Consider the following 18,162-nt stretch of genomic DNA (forward strand, 5'->3'; position numbering starts at 1 on the left):
TCTATTCGGTTCCAGTCTAACTTATAGAAGACATTCTTAATCTTTTCCCCTATGGAAACACATATGGCTAAAGCATATTATTCTTTTTTAAATTAAATTTTATTCTTTATTTTATTTTTTAAAGCATATTATTCTTAATAAAGTGCCGCCTGCTTCTCTGTTTCTTTTCTGTAATGGACATAATTGAATAATTTTTGTCTCAAATAAAACTCAAGTGTTTATTAAGTTTTAACTAGTCTGTATAAAAGTTAGTAGACATATTTGGAAGGTCTTAAGAAAAATACTCATCTACTTAATAATTCAGTGAAATTCTATGAACTTGACTCCTCTAATACTTACATGAGTTATAAATAGTGTTAGTTTTAACTCTTAGGTCACTGAACCTTTATTATATTACTTTTTGCTGTAAAAGACATGAAAATCAGAAAGCTCATCTTCTTTCCAGAATTCCCAGTTACCTGTGCCGTCTTCCCACTTTGTGGCAGACAGTGATGGCCTCAACCACACGCTGAGTCTTCATGTTATTGGCCAAGGGCTTGTTAGGAATAGTCCAGGATAAGAGACACATTTTGATGCACCTTTTTTGAGACCACAGATAGTTGGGACAGTTCCTGGCTCTGTCTTTCGAGTAAGTGCGGCCTGAGCAGGTTTCCTTCACTTAGCCTCAGTCTTCATATCTGAAGGCTAGGACACTCCTGTGACTTTATATGGTTTAAATAAGAAAATACAGAAACTTACAAAATGCGTGTAAAATTCCTTTAGTGAGGTATTTGGCAGTGGCAGCTAATATAATAAGAATGGTGTTGACATTTCACCTTCCACTTATCTACCTGTGATGCGCTTTAAGATTACCTTTAAATGCTGTGTGTTCTGGTTGTCTCAGTTCAGTTCAGTCGCTGAGTCATGTCTGACTCTTTGTGACCCCATCAACTGCAGCACGCTAGGCCTCCCTGTCCATCACCAACTCCTGGAGTTTACCCAAACTCATGTGCATCAAGTCAGTGATGCCATCCAACCATATCTCTGTCGTTTCCTTCTCCTCCTGCCCTCAATCCCTCCCAGCATCAGAGTCTTTTCCAGTGAGTCAACTCTTCGCATGAGGTGGCCAAAGTATTGGAGTTTCAGCTTCAGCATCAGTCCTTCCAATGAACACCCAGGACTGATCTCTTTTAGGATAGACTGGTTGGATCTCCTTGCAGTCCAAGGGACTCTCAAGAGACTTCCCCAACACCACAGGTCAAAAGCATCAATTCTTTGGCTCTTGTTGTCTAGGCAAGTGCTAATGAGACTATATAATAGTGGAATATGATCTCAAAATGATCTCTTCTATTATGAATATGAGATGAAAATTTACTGTTACATAATAAATTTGAGAATTTCAGTACACACTTATTTAGGTAGTTGGGTGTATTTTTTAAGAAGAATTACAGCCAATTTGAATTTCATGGAAACAGCTCAGGTGTTAAGAAGAGCTTTATTTGAGGCTTGTATATTTCAGTTCACCTTAGAGTTTTTAAGCTGAATATTCACTTTTAAAAGAATAAATATCCTCTTGCACTTTGAGTACTCTATTTCAATTCATTTCCCAAAAAACACAATTTATTTACTGAATCTGTATCCTTTTGTCTGGAAGATTTCAGTTGTTCATTCTCAGCTGCAGATTCATTTTGTTCAAATCAAGGGGACACACTAAATGCATTTGTTTTAGAGAGAAGAGTTGTATTTTACATTTAGATAAAACTTGCTTTTTTAAAGGTAGTAGTATGATGCCTATAATTTCTGCCCTAATTTTAAGGAATTCTCTATTTTCACTTTGCCATGTTTTGGTCCACTTTATCTCATCCACTAAAGGTTAAAAAAATTTATATTAACTTGGAGTTCTTACTGTGGTTCTGAGGGATTGAATGTAGGTCATTGCCAGCCCAGTGTCCCAGGCTCAGTGAGGGGAGAGAGTCCTGCTGCTGGGAGCTCGTTCTGCTCATGCCTTCTCTGCTTTTGCTGTAGTTGTGGTGTTTACACTGTGTCAGCTTTTATTAAGATGAATTATGATCATTTCCATACAGCTGGGTGGCAGTTGTGGGAGTTTACGTTATCAAAGCAAAACTCAGACTTGCTCAGCCAATTTAGATGTCAATAAAACATTTGTTACTTATTTTCAGTTTTATCATTGGCTGTAATTTATACTTAGGATTGAAAATGTTAACATGTGTGACTGAGTTTGTTTTAATTAAGTGTATAATTAGGCTAATGAACCTTGTAAAACTGTAGTGGTGCAATCCTTAATATAATCTAAGCAGTTAAATTTCTAATTATGCATCCAAAATCATGTACAGAGATGCTGCCTTTCCACGGCTGGCTCTCTGGGGCTGTATTCTCCTTCTTTGCCCCCTTTTGGGGATAAGAAACATTGTACAAAAGCCATGGTGAAAGACTTCAAAGAAATATGTGTGTATTTACATATTTTTTAATGTAGGAAATTCATTCAGAAGTGGGATTTGTACATAGCGGATGTAGTGTGTTTTCCCCTAAATTTTTGATAAGATAGAGGGACCAGGGAAGAGAGGTAGTTTGGGGGATGTTTTCGGTTTACCAGGAGAAATCCACTTGCCCAGAAAGCATCTTGCCAAGTCGGGTTCACATTAAATTCATGCAGGAGGTGAGGAGGTGCTGCCCCATGTAACCGGGAGCCCTGGTGCTGTGGCTTCCCGGAGCTGACCTCCCTCTGTGTGATAATGCCCCGTTCTGTCCTCCTGCACCCTCCAGCACCGCTCTGTCCTCCTGCACCTTCCAGCACAGTCACCGGAGCTGAGCTCCCTCTGTGTGATAATGCCCCGCTCTGTCCTCCTGCACCCTCCAGCACAGTCACCGGAGCTGAGCTCCCTCTGTGTGATAATGCCCCGCTCTGTCCTCCTGCACCCTCCAGCACCGCTCTGTCCTCCTGCACCTTCCAGCACCGCTCTGTCCTCCTGCACCCTCCAGCCCAGTCAGGCTGGTGCTTCGCCCCTGGTCCTTTCCCCAGGCGACCCCCCTCCCCACTGCCTGACTCCTCTTCTCCGTCTCCTCGCTCTTGTATCTTTCGCAAAGTGGTTTCTTCTGATGAAAAGTGGTTGCCCTAATAAGGAATTCTGGTACTGACTGCCAAGAAGGAAAACCACTCTACTCTGGCATAGAGTCATGCCAAAACGCTCTGACCTTCACGACCTTTAATTATTCTCTCTAATAAGAGTGTTAAGGGAATCACAACAGCGTCGGCACTCGCTTCTTTATTCCTTTAGAGGGAATTCTTAGTTGCTGGTTGAATTTGCAAAACAGACTCCTAAAATTTGTTTCTAATTATAAATACTGTCTGAACTGCCTTTTCGTGGGCAGTGGGGGCAGGAGGGGTGGAGACGTCTCTGCTGGCAAACACAACTTTCCAGGAAGATGAAAATCTCTGTTATTACTTCCCATTGATTTCCCTTCAGAGGGTCCTCTTCATTCTGTTTGGCTGTCATGTTATCAGTTCAATTTTCTTGTGAAGTTTTTTGATCGTTCGGTTCATTCCCATTCCTTTTGTAATCATTTTCACCTAGTGAAGCAAATAGGATAATTTTGCAGATTGTACCATTTTCCTTTTCAATTAATCCATTCTTTTGAAGAGAATGATTCTAATAGTGTGGTCAAGTACTTGGAAATCAGCAGGCTACTGACATCTCCTTAATTCAGTCTGTTCTGTTGTTTCCCTGATCACTTGCTGTGTCACTCAGGGTGAAATTTTTCCCTTTCTGCTCCTCTACCCCCCCACCCTCAACCACCCCATCAGCTCTCTAGTCTCTAGTGCTGTGAAAGAGGATTCTGAGGTTTCTGCGACTACTTTAATAATATTGGATTCTAAAAACTCATTTAATAAACCTTGGCAATGTTTCATGTAAATATGATAGCATACTTGTTTTTGACTTGTAGCGTTTTTACTGTTTGTGAGGATTACTCAAGCATTTGGTTGTATAAGAGGGCTTGTATAGAAAGACAAGCCATTCCATGAATGAAGCATGTCAGGAATGAAGCATGTCAGGCCTTTTTACTGTATATTATTATCCTGGAATGATTCCCATGGGGGGAAAAGTAGATTTAAGAAAAGAAAAATGATTATCCAGATGAATATAAATCCATGGACCTATTCATCTGAAGAATATTAATGCCACTTGTAGAATTAAATTACAGATTTCCAAGTTAGATTATTTAAACTGTTATAGATACTGAAAGGTTTTATTGGAGATACATTTATAAATTTAAACAAATGACTCATACTAGCTACCTGCTAAGTAATTTCCATTAAACTTGGTCTGACTTTATCCATTTCCCTAAAAATATTCTATTTCAGAATACACAAAGTACTTCAGAATATATAAAAACATAATAATTTTTAGACACTTGAGATCACAGCAATGTTGTAACTGTATTGAGAAATTGCTCGTGATCTCAGTGATTAAAAACTAATTAACTGGAGTGACTCTTGGTAGGGCATGCTTTTACTCAGGGGCTGAACACATGAACTTGAAAGAACTGTTGCTGGTCCTTTGAGGCAGCTTTTAGCAGCAGAAGTGATACCAAGTCGTGGTTCTGTTAGGATTGCCTGTGGGTGGCTGAGTCATCTTTTCTTTCTGCTGTGCTCTCATGTGGATGCTTGGATGGCAAAGTGGCCTCATGTCTTCTTCTGGTTCCACTATTACCAATAACTGTGATTCAATTTGATTTCTCTTGTTATTTTGTCCCACTCAACAGAGACTTGGGTATAACTTAATGATGTGATAGAACACTTTGTTCAGTTGCCCATGTGTGTGTGCGCGCTCAGTCACTCTTTCCCATCTGACTCTGCGGCCTCATGGACTGTATCCTGCCAGTCTCCTCTGTCCATGGGATTTCCCAGGCAAGAATATTGGAGTGGGTTGCCATTTCCTTCTCCAGGGGATCTTCCCAACTCAGGGATCAAACCTGTGTGTCCGCATTGGCAGGTGGATTCTTTACCACTGAGCCACCTGGGAAGCGCATAGACACAGACAAATCACAGGAAAGCTTAGGAAGGTACACTGTGGGCCTGATTACATTTTAGGGGTCACTTTACACTTACTGTGCACTTTGGTGACGCATAGTAAGACATCACTTCCTGCCAAGCAGGGACTCTGACAGCTCCTCTCACGCTGCTGGGTCAGTGTACTTTTTCTTACCTTTGAGCTTAGAGGAGTTTTATATTGATTTAGTTCCAATATATGATGGCAAGTAACTAACAATGACCCACGCCGTATTTCTCACTAGTCACCACGTTTCTTAGACTCTTCCACTAGTGGATGTTAATCCCCAATTATTAACATGACCAAAAGGCAATTTAAATGTCATCTCCTCTTAATTCTTGCAGTAGGTATACTTAACCATAGTAAAACACTGTGCCTCTTCACTATATTTAATAGTAAAAATTAGAATGACATCAATAGTGACTCAGTAAGTATTCGTTAAAGAAACAGGGTTAAACTGTAGAATAACACCCAAAAAACAAAAGGGCCTTCACCTCAATGCATTTCAGCTCAGTCCTGTATTTGGTATAAATGATACCATCATGAAAAGAGGATCTGATTCTGCGTTTTATTTCATTTATTCTATTTTGCAAAAACTTGTTGGGAGACTTGTTTGCCTCAGATAAACCTAAGCACCCATTCATTCAGTTTTCATTTGTCAAGACCTTACTACAAGCTCAGGCCCATGTTCCCCACTTTCCAGGAGCTGACAGGGCGACAATAGAGATAAGATGTGTGTGTAAGTGACAGTGACAGGGCAGTGAGATCAACAGCAACAATTACCTCAAAGGTTTAAAAGCAGGATGCAGTCTCCAATATTGGGGCATCTTTCTATTGGACAGTACATACTGCAGATTGTATTCCGAGGGAAGATACAGATAGGTGATTGGAAATTTGGTGTCTTCAACTTTATGCAGGATTCTAAATGCTAGTTTCCATATGGGTATTTTTTATGTCTTTAAATATTAGGATTATGAAAGAAAATCTAAGCTGGGGACAAACTGAAAGTAAATTCATAAAAATTTTAACATGATCATGATACAGAATAGATGCTAACCGTCAAGTAAATCAGAGCATCAGGACTAGGTGAGGATTCCTGTTACTTATGAAGCTGTAATCATATATAGTGTTTGCTATTTCTGTGGGGTGTATAGAATGTCCATCCTGTCAGCCAAGGAGTTGGTGCTCCAGACCAAGTACATTTGCAATAATCTTTTTCCCCCCTCCATCTTGGTCTCTAAAAGTTCACTCAGGCTTTTCTTTCTACTTGAAGTTTGACTTAACACTGAGAGCTGAATGGTGACTGCCAAGATTGGAACTTGTCCCTGGCTTCCTATTTTCTTCCGAAGGGAATAATGGCAACAAATTACGTACTTCTGGGAGACCTAACAAGTTTTGAAATTCAGAACATGAGGCAATATCAAATTCAGATGCCAGGAATGGAAACTCTTCTATTTTTGAAATCTTCCCAATTCTCCTTCTCAAATGTGCAATGCACCCGGGTTAGCTTCTCCTCCTTACCTTTCCTTTCATGGAAAGTTGGGGTTGCCATCAGCACTGTACCAGCTGGCTTGAAACAGGAAACTGCCAGACTGCTCACAAATCCATGCTCATTGACTCTGCCCGCTGCCTCAGCCACCAAACCATTAGGCCCACTCTGTTGGGAGCATTTGTAAGCATAGAGAGAAGTGTACACTTTATTTCAGAAGCATAACTCTGACACTCCAGAAACAATTGCTCATATTTATTGAAAAGATCCCTTTCTATGCACCATTTATACCATCATGATTTTTGTGTTGGTGTTATTTTAAAATGTCTGAATAGCTATTTAATGCACCCCTTTATTAGGCAGTCTTTGTAAATATAATACCAACATTAAAGCAGTAGGGTATTGTGCACAGTGGCAATATTACACGTGTAACGATTTGCATTCTTAATGTTCCAGAACCCTGGGGTTATTAGTAAAACGATTGGAGAAAGGTGGTAAAGCTGAACAAGAAAACCTTTTTCATGAGAATGATTGCATTGTCAGGATTAATGATGGCGACCTTCGAAATAGAAGATTTGAACAGTAAGTGTGGGCTGCCTCATTGCTGCTCTTTTCTGCATCAGGCATGACGGAGTGCAGGCCATGGGAGTGCCTCGGACCACGTGTCTGTGGTCTTTGCCTTCCTGCCGGAGAGGGGAATTTTCTGCCATTCTCTAGCTTTTAAAAATTTCATCAAACTCCAGGTAATCACTACCATTAGACTATAGTCTTTAACGGCACTTCTTCAGATGTTATGGGCCCAGTTTAGGCTTTACAATTTGGCAACTTCCTCACCTTCTGGAAAATTCACCAGGTTGCTAGTTTTTATTATACTTTTAGCTCATACTACCAACTTTGTCACACATAACATGACAAGCAGGCAGATTTTCCTTATCTTGATTCAAGCCCTTACTCAATTAAAAAGCTACAAATTCTCCAGTTCCTATCAAGTAAGGCAAGAATGAGCAGGAATCATGAGGACCCAGTTTAAGACCTGACTAGGGATCCAGATGAAACGGAGGAGCTTCTTGTACTGGTCTTGGAGTTGCACTGCGACCAACTGCTCTTGGGTCACTGAAGCTGTATTGGCATTCTTGCGGGTTTTTTGCATGTAGAGACTTGGATTAATTTTTCCAATAAATAATAGATCGTCACTTTGTATAGTTTTCTAAGTGTATTTTTAAGTATGTTTCTTTAAAAACTCGATTGGTCTCCTTGCAAGGAAATACTTAATAATGATTTTTAAAAGTCCTATTGGATAATGTTATAGAGAGGTTATATTTAATTTCTCTTAATATTGAAATGATAATACCTCTTATGCTTAAAGCTACAGTATAACCGAATGATTGACAGTGCAGGAACCAGCATTTCAACTGTAGTTGTAGACAGTTTTGTCATTTTTGAGAATGAAAATTTATATTGGGGTTGTTTTTAGTTTCAACAAAGTCTGTCCATCCTTGTTGCTTAATGCATATACTTAATTGAATTTGCCAGTCTTTTTTTGCTAACTTTCCATTCTTCCTCAAACCCAGAGCACAACATATGTTTCGCCAAGCCATGCGGACATCCATCATTTGGTTCCATGTGGTTCCTGCAGCCAATAAAGAGCAGTACGAACAACTGTCCCAAAGCGAGAGGAATAATTACTACTCGAGCCGCTTCAGCCCCGACAGCCAGCATGTGGATCACAGGGGCGTGACCAGCGCAGGGCCGCAGGCTCTGCCCAGGGCGTCCCGGCTGAACCCCCCACCCGAGCACGCGGACCCTCACCCCCGACTCCTACCTCAGAGCGCGCAGCCCTCGGGAAAGCCGCCTGCCGCTCCGGCCCTGGCAGGACACCATGTGTTCAGTCCCAGCAGTGGTTACAACACCAAAAAAATTGGCAAGAAGCTTAACATCCAGCTCAAGAAAGGTACAACCGATCTTCCCGTCAAGTCAGCTTTCTGTCAACTAACCCCAAGCACCTTAAGTCTTATCTCATTATTACAACTGACATGACTTTTAAAGAAAGTATTTCAAGTTGTGTTTTTTTATGCTTTTCAGATTCCCTTTGCTGTATAAAAATTTACATCTACAAGTTCAGAGGATAAGGCTTTAAACCTGATGTTTCTAGGAAAGAGGTAGTGGTTATGACTGCAGTATAATTGTTGACAGCGAAGGAAATAGGATTCCGGATGTTACCATCAAGCCCAAAGCAACAGGGAGGCTTTGACTGTTTTGAGTGCCCCATTTGATGTCCAAGAGAACTAGAGGAAAGGGATTGAGTCCTTTGGAGCTATGGGCGATTCCTGGTGGAATGCTGGAGGCCTTTGGCCCCTTGTCTCCTGCTCTTCTAGAATATCCTGTTGCTTCCCTTTCTTAATGTGCCAAGGAGAATCGGAGTGGCCCTGGCTAATACTTCACCCATGCCTTACATCAGTGTGTTTTGTAAGGATCTCCACCTGCAGATGAGAAAACCCTGCATGCTGGGTGACGTGTGTCTGCCCTGGCCTTCTCCACGACTCAGAGCAAGCAAACTGCTAGGCTCTTTTCTGACTCCCTGTCACTGTCCCCTCAGACACTGCCGTTAATCATCCCTTCTAGCTGAGCATTTTTATGTGTTTTTAAATCATGTCCCTCAAAATGGTGTCATTATAAAGAATGTTTCTCCTTTTATGAGGTCAACCATCTCCCACGGTTAGTTGGAAAGGAACCCAAGAGAGGTTGAGTGATTGCTGCAGGTCACGTGGCCATTGGTGGCAGATTTTTACTAGAAACTTTTCCCTATCCTGACACTGAGACCATTCAATTCTTTTCATCTGGTGTAGGATTTCCAGTGCTGTAAACTCTGAGATTCCTATTTCCTTCCTAAATCATACTCTTTCATTGGACTTTATGTGAACCACAAAAGCCTTCTTTCTGGTGACTGGCTTTTTTAACCTCCAAATACTTGGTTGACCTGATCAGGAATTGACAGTCTCACTCCAGTTTTGAAGCCCCTTGCAAATACAGAATCATATCAGCTTAAACCTGTCTCCTCCTGTTAATACAGGAATATCAGGTAAATGACAGGACTTGGTTTTTAAGCAAAAGCATATCAAGGAGCACAAATAGAGTTGTATACAACATAAAATTCTGCTTGGGGTGTCTCAACAGAGGAAGAATATTTTCCATTGTCACCGAGGTGTTAGTTCATAAGTACCTCTGCCTTTTTACTCTGATATAGGCATATTCATCGTTTAATATACAATTGTTATATTACCACCTTATGCTCTAGTATGAACTTTTTAAATGAAGTGAAATTTTATTTGCCATTAAAGGAATCACTCTTTTGAATACAGAAATGAATAGTTTATTTTGATGGTATTTAAAAATAAATGATTACATGTATTACAGAAGCTAATTACATATGTTACAGAAGCTAATTTAGAAAGATTATGCTCACTCAACATAAAATAGAAATAATGGTTTTCTTTTAAACATTTTTCTGACCTTGAGTTATATAATTGATATGGAGCCTCATAGAATCTGGCTTGATTTTCATTTATTAAATATGAGATTATATGGCAAAAGGCAGAAACTGCCTGTGCATTCTGCCAATACTTACAAATATTTTATATATTAAAAAAAAAACTGTGTTCACTCTAAACAACAGTGACAAAGAATGCTCATTGGATTAAGTACTAAATATAGATGCTTTAATGATTGAAGTTGGACAAGCTTTCATTCTAGTTAACAGATACTATTTTTTCTAATTATTATTGTTGCATTTAACATTTTTAAGGAAGTACATCAAAAACATAGTGTTTGTCAGTGTTAAACTTTAAATTCAGTTCAAAGTTAACTGATACAATTTGAATGACAGAAGCTCTTTATAAACTGAGGTCAATCCTAAGGAAAGGCTTCATTATAATGATTCTTTGGCATAATTTTGGAACTGTGTCATATAACATGTCAAAAGAGAATAGCTCCCATGTACTTCCTTCCATAATTATGATTTCTTAATATTTATTGTCATTTTGGCATTCTCAAGTACCCTGCTCTTTTGTAGAAATTAGCTTTTTAATAAAGTCAGAGGAGAAGGTCAGTGATCTATTTCAGTCAGTGCAAAATGTTTTGTTGGCTTTGCTAAATGAAAATTGATATCTATTTATCTTTCTTTGAAAGGTCATTGTCTGAACTTTTGGCTTACAGATTTAGGGGTTATTGCTGATATTTTAATAGTATTGAGGTTCATATAATAATCAGTCTTTGTAGTTCATAGAAATTAATATTACAGAAGGAGAATCATTTAGATTTTTTTTAATAAATGTTATTGCAAGTCATTAGAGTTTCATGAAAGCACAGAGACATATGGAAAAGTCCCAGCAGAATAATTAGGAAAATTTCATATAGACAATATGCCATTCAACTCTTCACAAAAGGCTTAAGAAATTAACAGCCCAGGCACATTAAAGTGATTTCAGACTTGAAGTAAATGAATGTTTTATTTGAATTTGAGAATATTTGCTGTAGGTTTTAAGTACCATGTTTTTTTTTTCATTTCTACTTTGTTTCTTCTTTAACCCACATTTTTATTCATATTTATTTTCCCATGGATGTTTGTTTACCTAGAGATTCAAACCCTTACTTACCATTTTTTTCTGAGTGCTACATCCAATTAATGAATTCTTCTATAAAGATTTTTCATCCCTTTACACATCTCTTTATTCTTCCTTTATGAACAAGTATTTGTCCTCATGTAATTTAACTGGAATTGAACCCAATACCTTAAAAAATAACTCTTTAAGAAACTCTGGTAGAAATTAATCATCATTGGAAGAGATAAAAATTGTGTGAATCATTAGAAATTTGTCATTATCTCCATACTTTATCCTGAGTTATTCTGACTTGCTGCATTGTTGGTTTCATTGATTTTGAACTTTTTGCATTGAACTTTTCACTGTATTGAACTTACAAGGGTGCCTGTTGAGAAAGCTGCCAAAGAGCCTGGAATTGAAATTATACAAACCAGCACAGTGATGGGTAATTGTGTCATTGGTTTCAGTACTTTTAAACATTAGATGGTGATCCTCAGACTTGGTAGCTGTGATCTCAGATGGGCAATTTGCTTTTGTTGTTTTAAAGGAATATACATGGTAAGATTTAGGTGAATTAGCAAAGAATGAGGCAAAGATAATATGGTTTATCCTGTCAGTTGGGGAGGTCCTGTTATCCATATCTAGAAACATTTCACTGTTTCTTTTCCATCATCCTGGACTTGTTCTCTTCCTTTTCTTTACTGCCTACCCTTCAAATCTGAATACCATTATTGCACAATAACACTTGATATTTGAGATACTAAGAATTTTAAAAGAAGGGTTTGTTTTGTGTGTGTGTGTATGTGTGTAGAGAAATTGTTTATTTTCATAATCAAAGATTTAAAAACATTCAGCAGGCATATTTGTATATTATTTTCACCTGAGTATGTTCCCATTACTTCTTAGACTAATGAATCTTCATATATGTACCATTTAAACCTGCTACAATTTAGTCTATTTTGAAAATCTATTAAAAAATTTTAGAGTATTGAAAGAAACGGATACCTGTGTGAAAATGGATACCTGTGTCAAGATGAAGTAGAGAATAATAGCAAATCCTTTATGTATATTTACCTGTGAAATCTCGCCTTTTTTTTTTTTTTTTTTTGCCTGTTATACATTCAGGTACAGAAGGTTTGGGATTCAGCATCACTTCCAGGGATGTAACAATAGGTGGCTCAGCACCAATTTATGTGAAAAACATCCTCCCAAGGGGTGCTGCCATCCAAGATGGCCGGCTGAAGGCTGGTGATAGACTCATAGAGGTGAGTAGCTTCCCGCATCCCAAGTTCCATAATTCTTGAAAAGCTCTCTTTTGAAGGGTCAAGGTTTTCCTAACATTTTCATAAAATTTGAAATTAAATTATATATTTTAGAAGTAGTATGCATCCTAAAACAATGTATTTCCGCTTCAGTTTTACATTTCTCCTTGTTATTTGATGAGAAATGTCTTTCATTTAGTTCACTCATAAATTTTTAGTTACTTGGACATTTGGTTTATGAGATAACATAACATTTGTCATTATGTAAGTACAGTGTCTGTTAGGTTATATTTCTGGATGACTTTAAATTTATGTCTGGCAGTATAGAAATGTTATCTCCTCTGGAATCAGAGCAGAGACAAATGAAGTAAATGAAAACAGTGTGTCTTGATGAGAAGAACAAGGAAATTTGGAAATGTCAGCGTGGAGAATGAATTGAGACATAAAAATCAAATGTCAGGGGGAAAAAAAAGATAGTTTTTCAAAGTTTCCTTTCTGTACCTCATGGGTTTCGGTTCATTGGTCTTCGAGGCTCTCTTTGACATATGTAGGATGGCTTATTTCTGTTTGCCTGAGTTTTGTGCATGTAGAAATTAAGGTGAAGATGATTGAGAAAGAGGGCACCTTATTAGTGGTTTTTCTTAGTGTTTTCCTTAGAAAACAGTCTTTTAGTGGTAAGTGCTGTGTTTTGTAATTATTGACTAGCATTCAAAAACTAACTTTAAATATATGGAAGGGGTAAACAGCAAGGTCCTTCTGTCCAACACAGAGAACTATATTCAATATCTTATGATAAACTATAATGAAAAAGAGTATTTATTTTATTATTTGGAGTATAGTTGCTTTACAGTGTTATGTTAATATCTACTGTATATCAAAGTGAATCAACTGTACATATCCATATATGCCCTCTTTGGAAAAGAGTATTTTCTCTTTTTGGCTGTGCTGTGCACATGTAGGATCTTAGTTCCCCAACCAGGGATTGAACCTGTGCCTTCTGCATGGGGAGCATGGAGTTGGAAAAGGTTATTTTAAAAAATAGTGTATATGTATGTGTATAACTAACTCACTTTGCTGTACATCAGAAATTAATGCAACATTGTAAATCAACTATACTTTAAAAAATATACTAATGTTAAGGTAAATGTTTATGATGTTATCCTTTTTTCTTAACTTGTAGTCTCATATGTAGCTTGAATCTCTCCAGCTCTAGCTGTCCTCCTAAAGATTTTTTGAAAAGTAATGAAACCAAGGAATAGCTTCCAGATTTTTTTCCGCATATGCACTTCAGGCCTAGATTCCTTCAATCTTCCTCTTTCCTCTTTGTCTGTTAGCATGACACCACGTTTTAAAGGGATACAGATAGAAGCCCAATGAAAAGAAAGGTTTGAGTACAAATTGTGTTTCTGATATTGTTTGCTGAAAGAGCCTCTTGTCCTCAGGCTATGAGTGAGGGTGGGTATTAGTCCCCATTTGTAGCTGTAGCTTGTTTCATTTAGAAAGTGTCTCATCTGGGACATGAGCCTAGTTATTTTTTGCCCCTAAATAAAAAAACCAGTCTGTCTCCCTGTCCTTTTCCCTGCCTCTCCTTGCACACCCCCCGCCCCTGCCGCCTTCTTCCTCGCAGAAAGTAATCACTTTATTTTTGTGTCTCCCTTTCATCATGTACTCGCTTTACTTGGTGACACATTACAGAGGCTTTGGCTCTACCTTTTATGGAATGGAGGGGCCTGTGACCTATAACTCTTCAGAATTAGGCTTTCTTTTCTCTAGCTGTCAAGGCATATTTTGCCCCAACTTTATAGTATCCATAGTTATATCTACACAATACCAACAGTTCCAGGGGCAAAAAAGTTTTCTGAGTAGGATATTTTCTTTTTTTTTTTTTTGAGTAGGATATTTTCAAGCCTGTACATTTAAAACAAGTATCATGTGATTAATTTTTTAAAATGATCTAGAAAATTTTTGCTTTCTTTAAACCTGTTACTACTGAAAGGTTCCAAAACATATTTTAACTACAGGAAAGTCTTGATGTTACTATTTAAGTGATACACTTAATTGCCTTAACTCAATGTTATTTCTGTCTGGAGAGAGTAGTATTGAATACTTTTTAAAAGAAATTTCCATTCTCATTTCTGTTAGCTATGTCCTGTTGCTGATAATGTTATTATACTTTCTACAACAGTGATGAGATTCCCCAGGATGTGGTTGTTTAAAATCTATCTCTGTCTTTTTTTTTTCCTGGTAGAATTCTCTTAAAACATTGAAAAATCTTGAGATGAAATACTGCTTGCCCTCTTTTTATTTTGTAGAGATTCTTCTGTGTTTGCTATTTAGTGATAAAAAGTTATTGTCATAATTTTCAATAACATTTCAATGAAAGCTAAGATGCTTTTACCAAAATATTTTTAGTGTGTTTTTCTTGCCTGGAGAGTCCCAGGGGCGGGGAAGTCTGGTGGGCTGCCGTCTATGGGGTCGCACAGAGTTGGACACGACTGAAGCGACTTGGTAGCAGCAGCAGTAGCAGCACTACCCTTGTAAGGGCGGCACTTTTTAATTTTGATATAAGAAAATCTGTGATGAATAGGGCATCACAGAATCTCAATTCAAAAATAGAAAGTTTTGTGCCAGTGTGGCATTGTAGATATATTTGTATCTCTGGTTACTTGTTAATGTGCTAGTGGCTATGCTTTTGATTTATTGATGAGATCTGAAAGATTGACTGTTTCCTGCTTTGCTTAAAGATAACTGGTATGCCTTTCATTATTAGCCCCAGCAGCCTGGTGATTACCAGATCAGGGCAGAATATACCATGCAATGAGTCTTGTTCCATGGCAGACATGGTCAGTTCTAGAATGTGTCTCGTCTCCTGTTAATCTGTTTGCGTGGTATCACTGCTGAAAACTTTTTGTTTGTTTTAGGTTAATGGAGTCGATCTAGCTGGCAAATCCCAGGAGGAAGTTGTTTCCTTGTTGAGAAGCACCAAGATGGAAGGGACTGTGAGCCTTCTGGTCTTTCGCCAAGAAGATGCCTTCCACCCGAGGGAACTGGTGTGTAACTTCAGAGCAGATGAATGGTTTCCGACACACATGAGTCAGGGATCTGGGCTAGCTACCTGCTAGCCAATGTTTATTAAAACATTTTCCAAGCCATTTCTACATTTTATATATATTTCAGCCTTAACATAATATAAGCATTCTTTACTCACATTTCCTCCGTTTTGGAAATAAATATCCACAATGTTGCATGCAGGAATATTTGAAAATCAAATTGCAGGAATATTTTCTAGGACAGCAAATGTTTATTACTGAACACTTTTAGATGAACTGATTGAATACAGAGATGTCGATTATTCCATAACTGTCACTTCAAAGGCTGTTATTGAAAGCTTGCCATATTCTCCACTACATATGACAAATTTTCATATTTCAAGTTTTCATGGTACATGTAGCTAAGCCAAATAAACATGCTTGCTTACTGTTGTATGAAAAAGAGGGCCTTCATTAAATAGTCTTACTGAAAGTAAAAAGACCTGAGATGCAGGAAGCCCTGGGGGCATTAATTCCTAATATAGACATTATTTGGGATGACATAAAAGCGGTTTGTTTGCAAACTATTTATTTCACTTTTTATACATATGTCAATGTATCTAAATATTAGATACTGGTATTTGTGCAGTATTGATGTGAGTGAAATATGTATATTAAATTGACATGGTTCTTGGTAATATAAGAAATCACCTTAATTTTTTTGTTTTGATGTAGTAGGAAAATCAATTTACTTCAAAAACAAGTGGTATTTGATATATTTCAAAAGATATTCTAGTTGGGTCATTTTAGGGCATTTAACCTGTCTTTCAGATAGCTTTTAGCTTTAAACAATAATTACTCCATATAGACTAGAGTGGGTAGGTTTTAGGGATGCAGTTTCAAAATTCTTCTGATTACCCTAATTCTCTTAGGCTAATCCTTCAAATATAGATGTGTCATGGTTAGTAAAAATTCCCCTTTATTATAAAACCTTTTAGTCATGGAAATATCTCATCCCTTGGTGACACACAATTTCAGATTGTGATAGGGCTGAAAACTGAACACTTGTGTTTTAAATAGATTTTAAGAAATGACAAAAACTTCTTTATTTCTGTTTAAAAATGTTTAATGCATTATTTCTCAATTTAAATTCAGTTTTCCATTTCCCCCCACTGTTATCCAATTTTGTGCTTAAAATGCCACCTGATCCTAAATCTGGAGTTGTCTCTATTAAATTGTAAATGAGCACTTAAAAAAAAAAAAAAGACTGAACTTTCTATGCAGTGAAGCTTTAGCCCTTCCTCAGTGTGTCTGAGCCTGGGTGATAGTTGGCATTATTAGGTTGCCAAAGCTTAACTGCTGCTTCTACAGCCTTTTCTGAGTTCCTGCCAGCATAGACCAGCTTAAGGTTAATCAGGTTCTCCTGGCCCAAGTTTGATCTTCCAGGCTTCTGTTTTCCCCTTCTGCTGCCTTCTTTTTTTTTTTTCTTGGTTATTTAATTTATTGCTTGTGAGCTTTTCATTAAGGAGTGAGCCAGTAGGCCGTCAGTTTATTATTCACATTGCAGCTGCTATACAAGATTTAAAAAAAGAAAATTCTGAAAACTTAAAGGTGGGGGGTGGTGTTTAAAATGATCTTTCAATCCAGTTAACAGAACGCTTTTCCTTTCTTTGGGGTGTTTGTATTTAAATTCTATGTCTAAAGCAAAATTTATCAATAGGTACCTTTTTAGTAAGTCAACCATATAACTATATTAATTAAAGCAACTCTATAGTACATGAAAACCGTATCACATTTATAACCTGTGTAATATTATAAAGTATAATGCTTGCGGTTCAGACTGTGGTTCAGACTGTTATTATCTGGCCTAGCTATCAAATTACAATATACTTTATAATTTAGACTTAGTTAGGAAAATTAGAAAACAAAATTAGAAACAGTGCCAGGAATAGAGAAGCAGTTTTGTGGGATTTGTTTTCCTCCCAGTAATAAATTCATGATGTACTCCAAATGAGCAACTAAAAATTTACATCTAGAGAAAAATTTTAAAAGAACCACCCCCAACAGCACACACACACACACACACACAAGATAATAACATAACCATATCAATGAAACTTTGCAAGACAGAGTAATATATCAACCATAATTTGATCACCTATAAATTTTGTTGATTTTAAGAAAAAACAATTTTTCCTTGAAAGTAAAGCTGTGTCTCCCTGTGTGTTGAAGATGGCTTTGGTCAGTCTGTATTTATGTTTTTCTTCAATTCTTCTAGAATGCAGAGCCAAGCCAGATGCAGATTCCAAAAGAAACGGTAAGAGCTTCGTCTTTTGCAGGATGCAGAGATGTTGGAAAGATAAATCAAACTAACTTCTTACTAATTATGAAGTTACTTGTCCTCTCTTTTCCTGGCTCATAATAGATCCTACATAGATTCGTTAAATCTTAAACTGGTCTTGCTTTAAGTGACTTATTGCTACTACCCCAAATGAAGAATATTTCATGATTATTTTTGATCAGACAGGGCTAAAAAATGGACGTTAAAGACTCTCCTATTTACCTGCGTAATAAGAGGGACTAAAATTCTTGAGCTTCGTAATTTCATATACACACACCCACACACACTCACACACATATAAGACACACACACACACACACATATATATATGACACATACATACATATATATATGTAAAGTATTTTATGAGTTGTGAAGTGCTATATTACAACTGG

The 18,162-nt window shown here is 37.5% G+C and overlaps 1 protein-coding gene across 19 annotated transcripts in view; it reads left to right on the forward strand.

The window, feature by feature from the left end:
• The window catches only part of PARD3 (par-3 family cell polarity regulator), a 597,553-nt gene that overhangs the window by 327,698 nt on the left and 251,693 nt on the right, over positions 1-18,162 (forward strand). For 13 of the 19 annotated variants that reach the window (XM_059892900.1, XM_010811174.3, XM_010811183.4 and 10 more), the window contains 5 exons: positions 6,994-7,119; positions 8,109-8,488; positions 12,261-12,400; positions 15,319-15,447; positions 17,705-17,743. In XM_059892900.1, coding sequence (XP_059748883.1) covers positions 6,994-7,119; positions 8,109-8,488; positions 12,261-12,400; positions 15,319-15,447; positions 17,705-17,743 — 814 coding nt within the window. The remainder of the gene's footprint in view (positions 1-6,993; positions 7,120-8,108; positions 8,489-12,260; positions 12,401-15,318; positions 15,448-17,704; positions 17,744-18,162) is intronic. The other 6 variants (XM_010811176.4, XM_025000923.2, XM_025000925.2 and 3 more) reach the window with 1 other exon arrangement.

The sequence above is a fragment of the Bos taurus genome, chromosome 13 (genome assembly GCF_002263795.3).
Source record: "Bos taurus isolate L1 Dominette 01449 registration number 42190680 breed Hereford chromosome 13, ARS-UCD2.0, whole genome shotgun sequence".
NCBI classification, from domain to species: Eukaryota; Metazoa; Chordata; class Mammalia; order Artiodactyla; family Bovidae; genus Bos; species Bos taurus.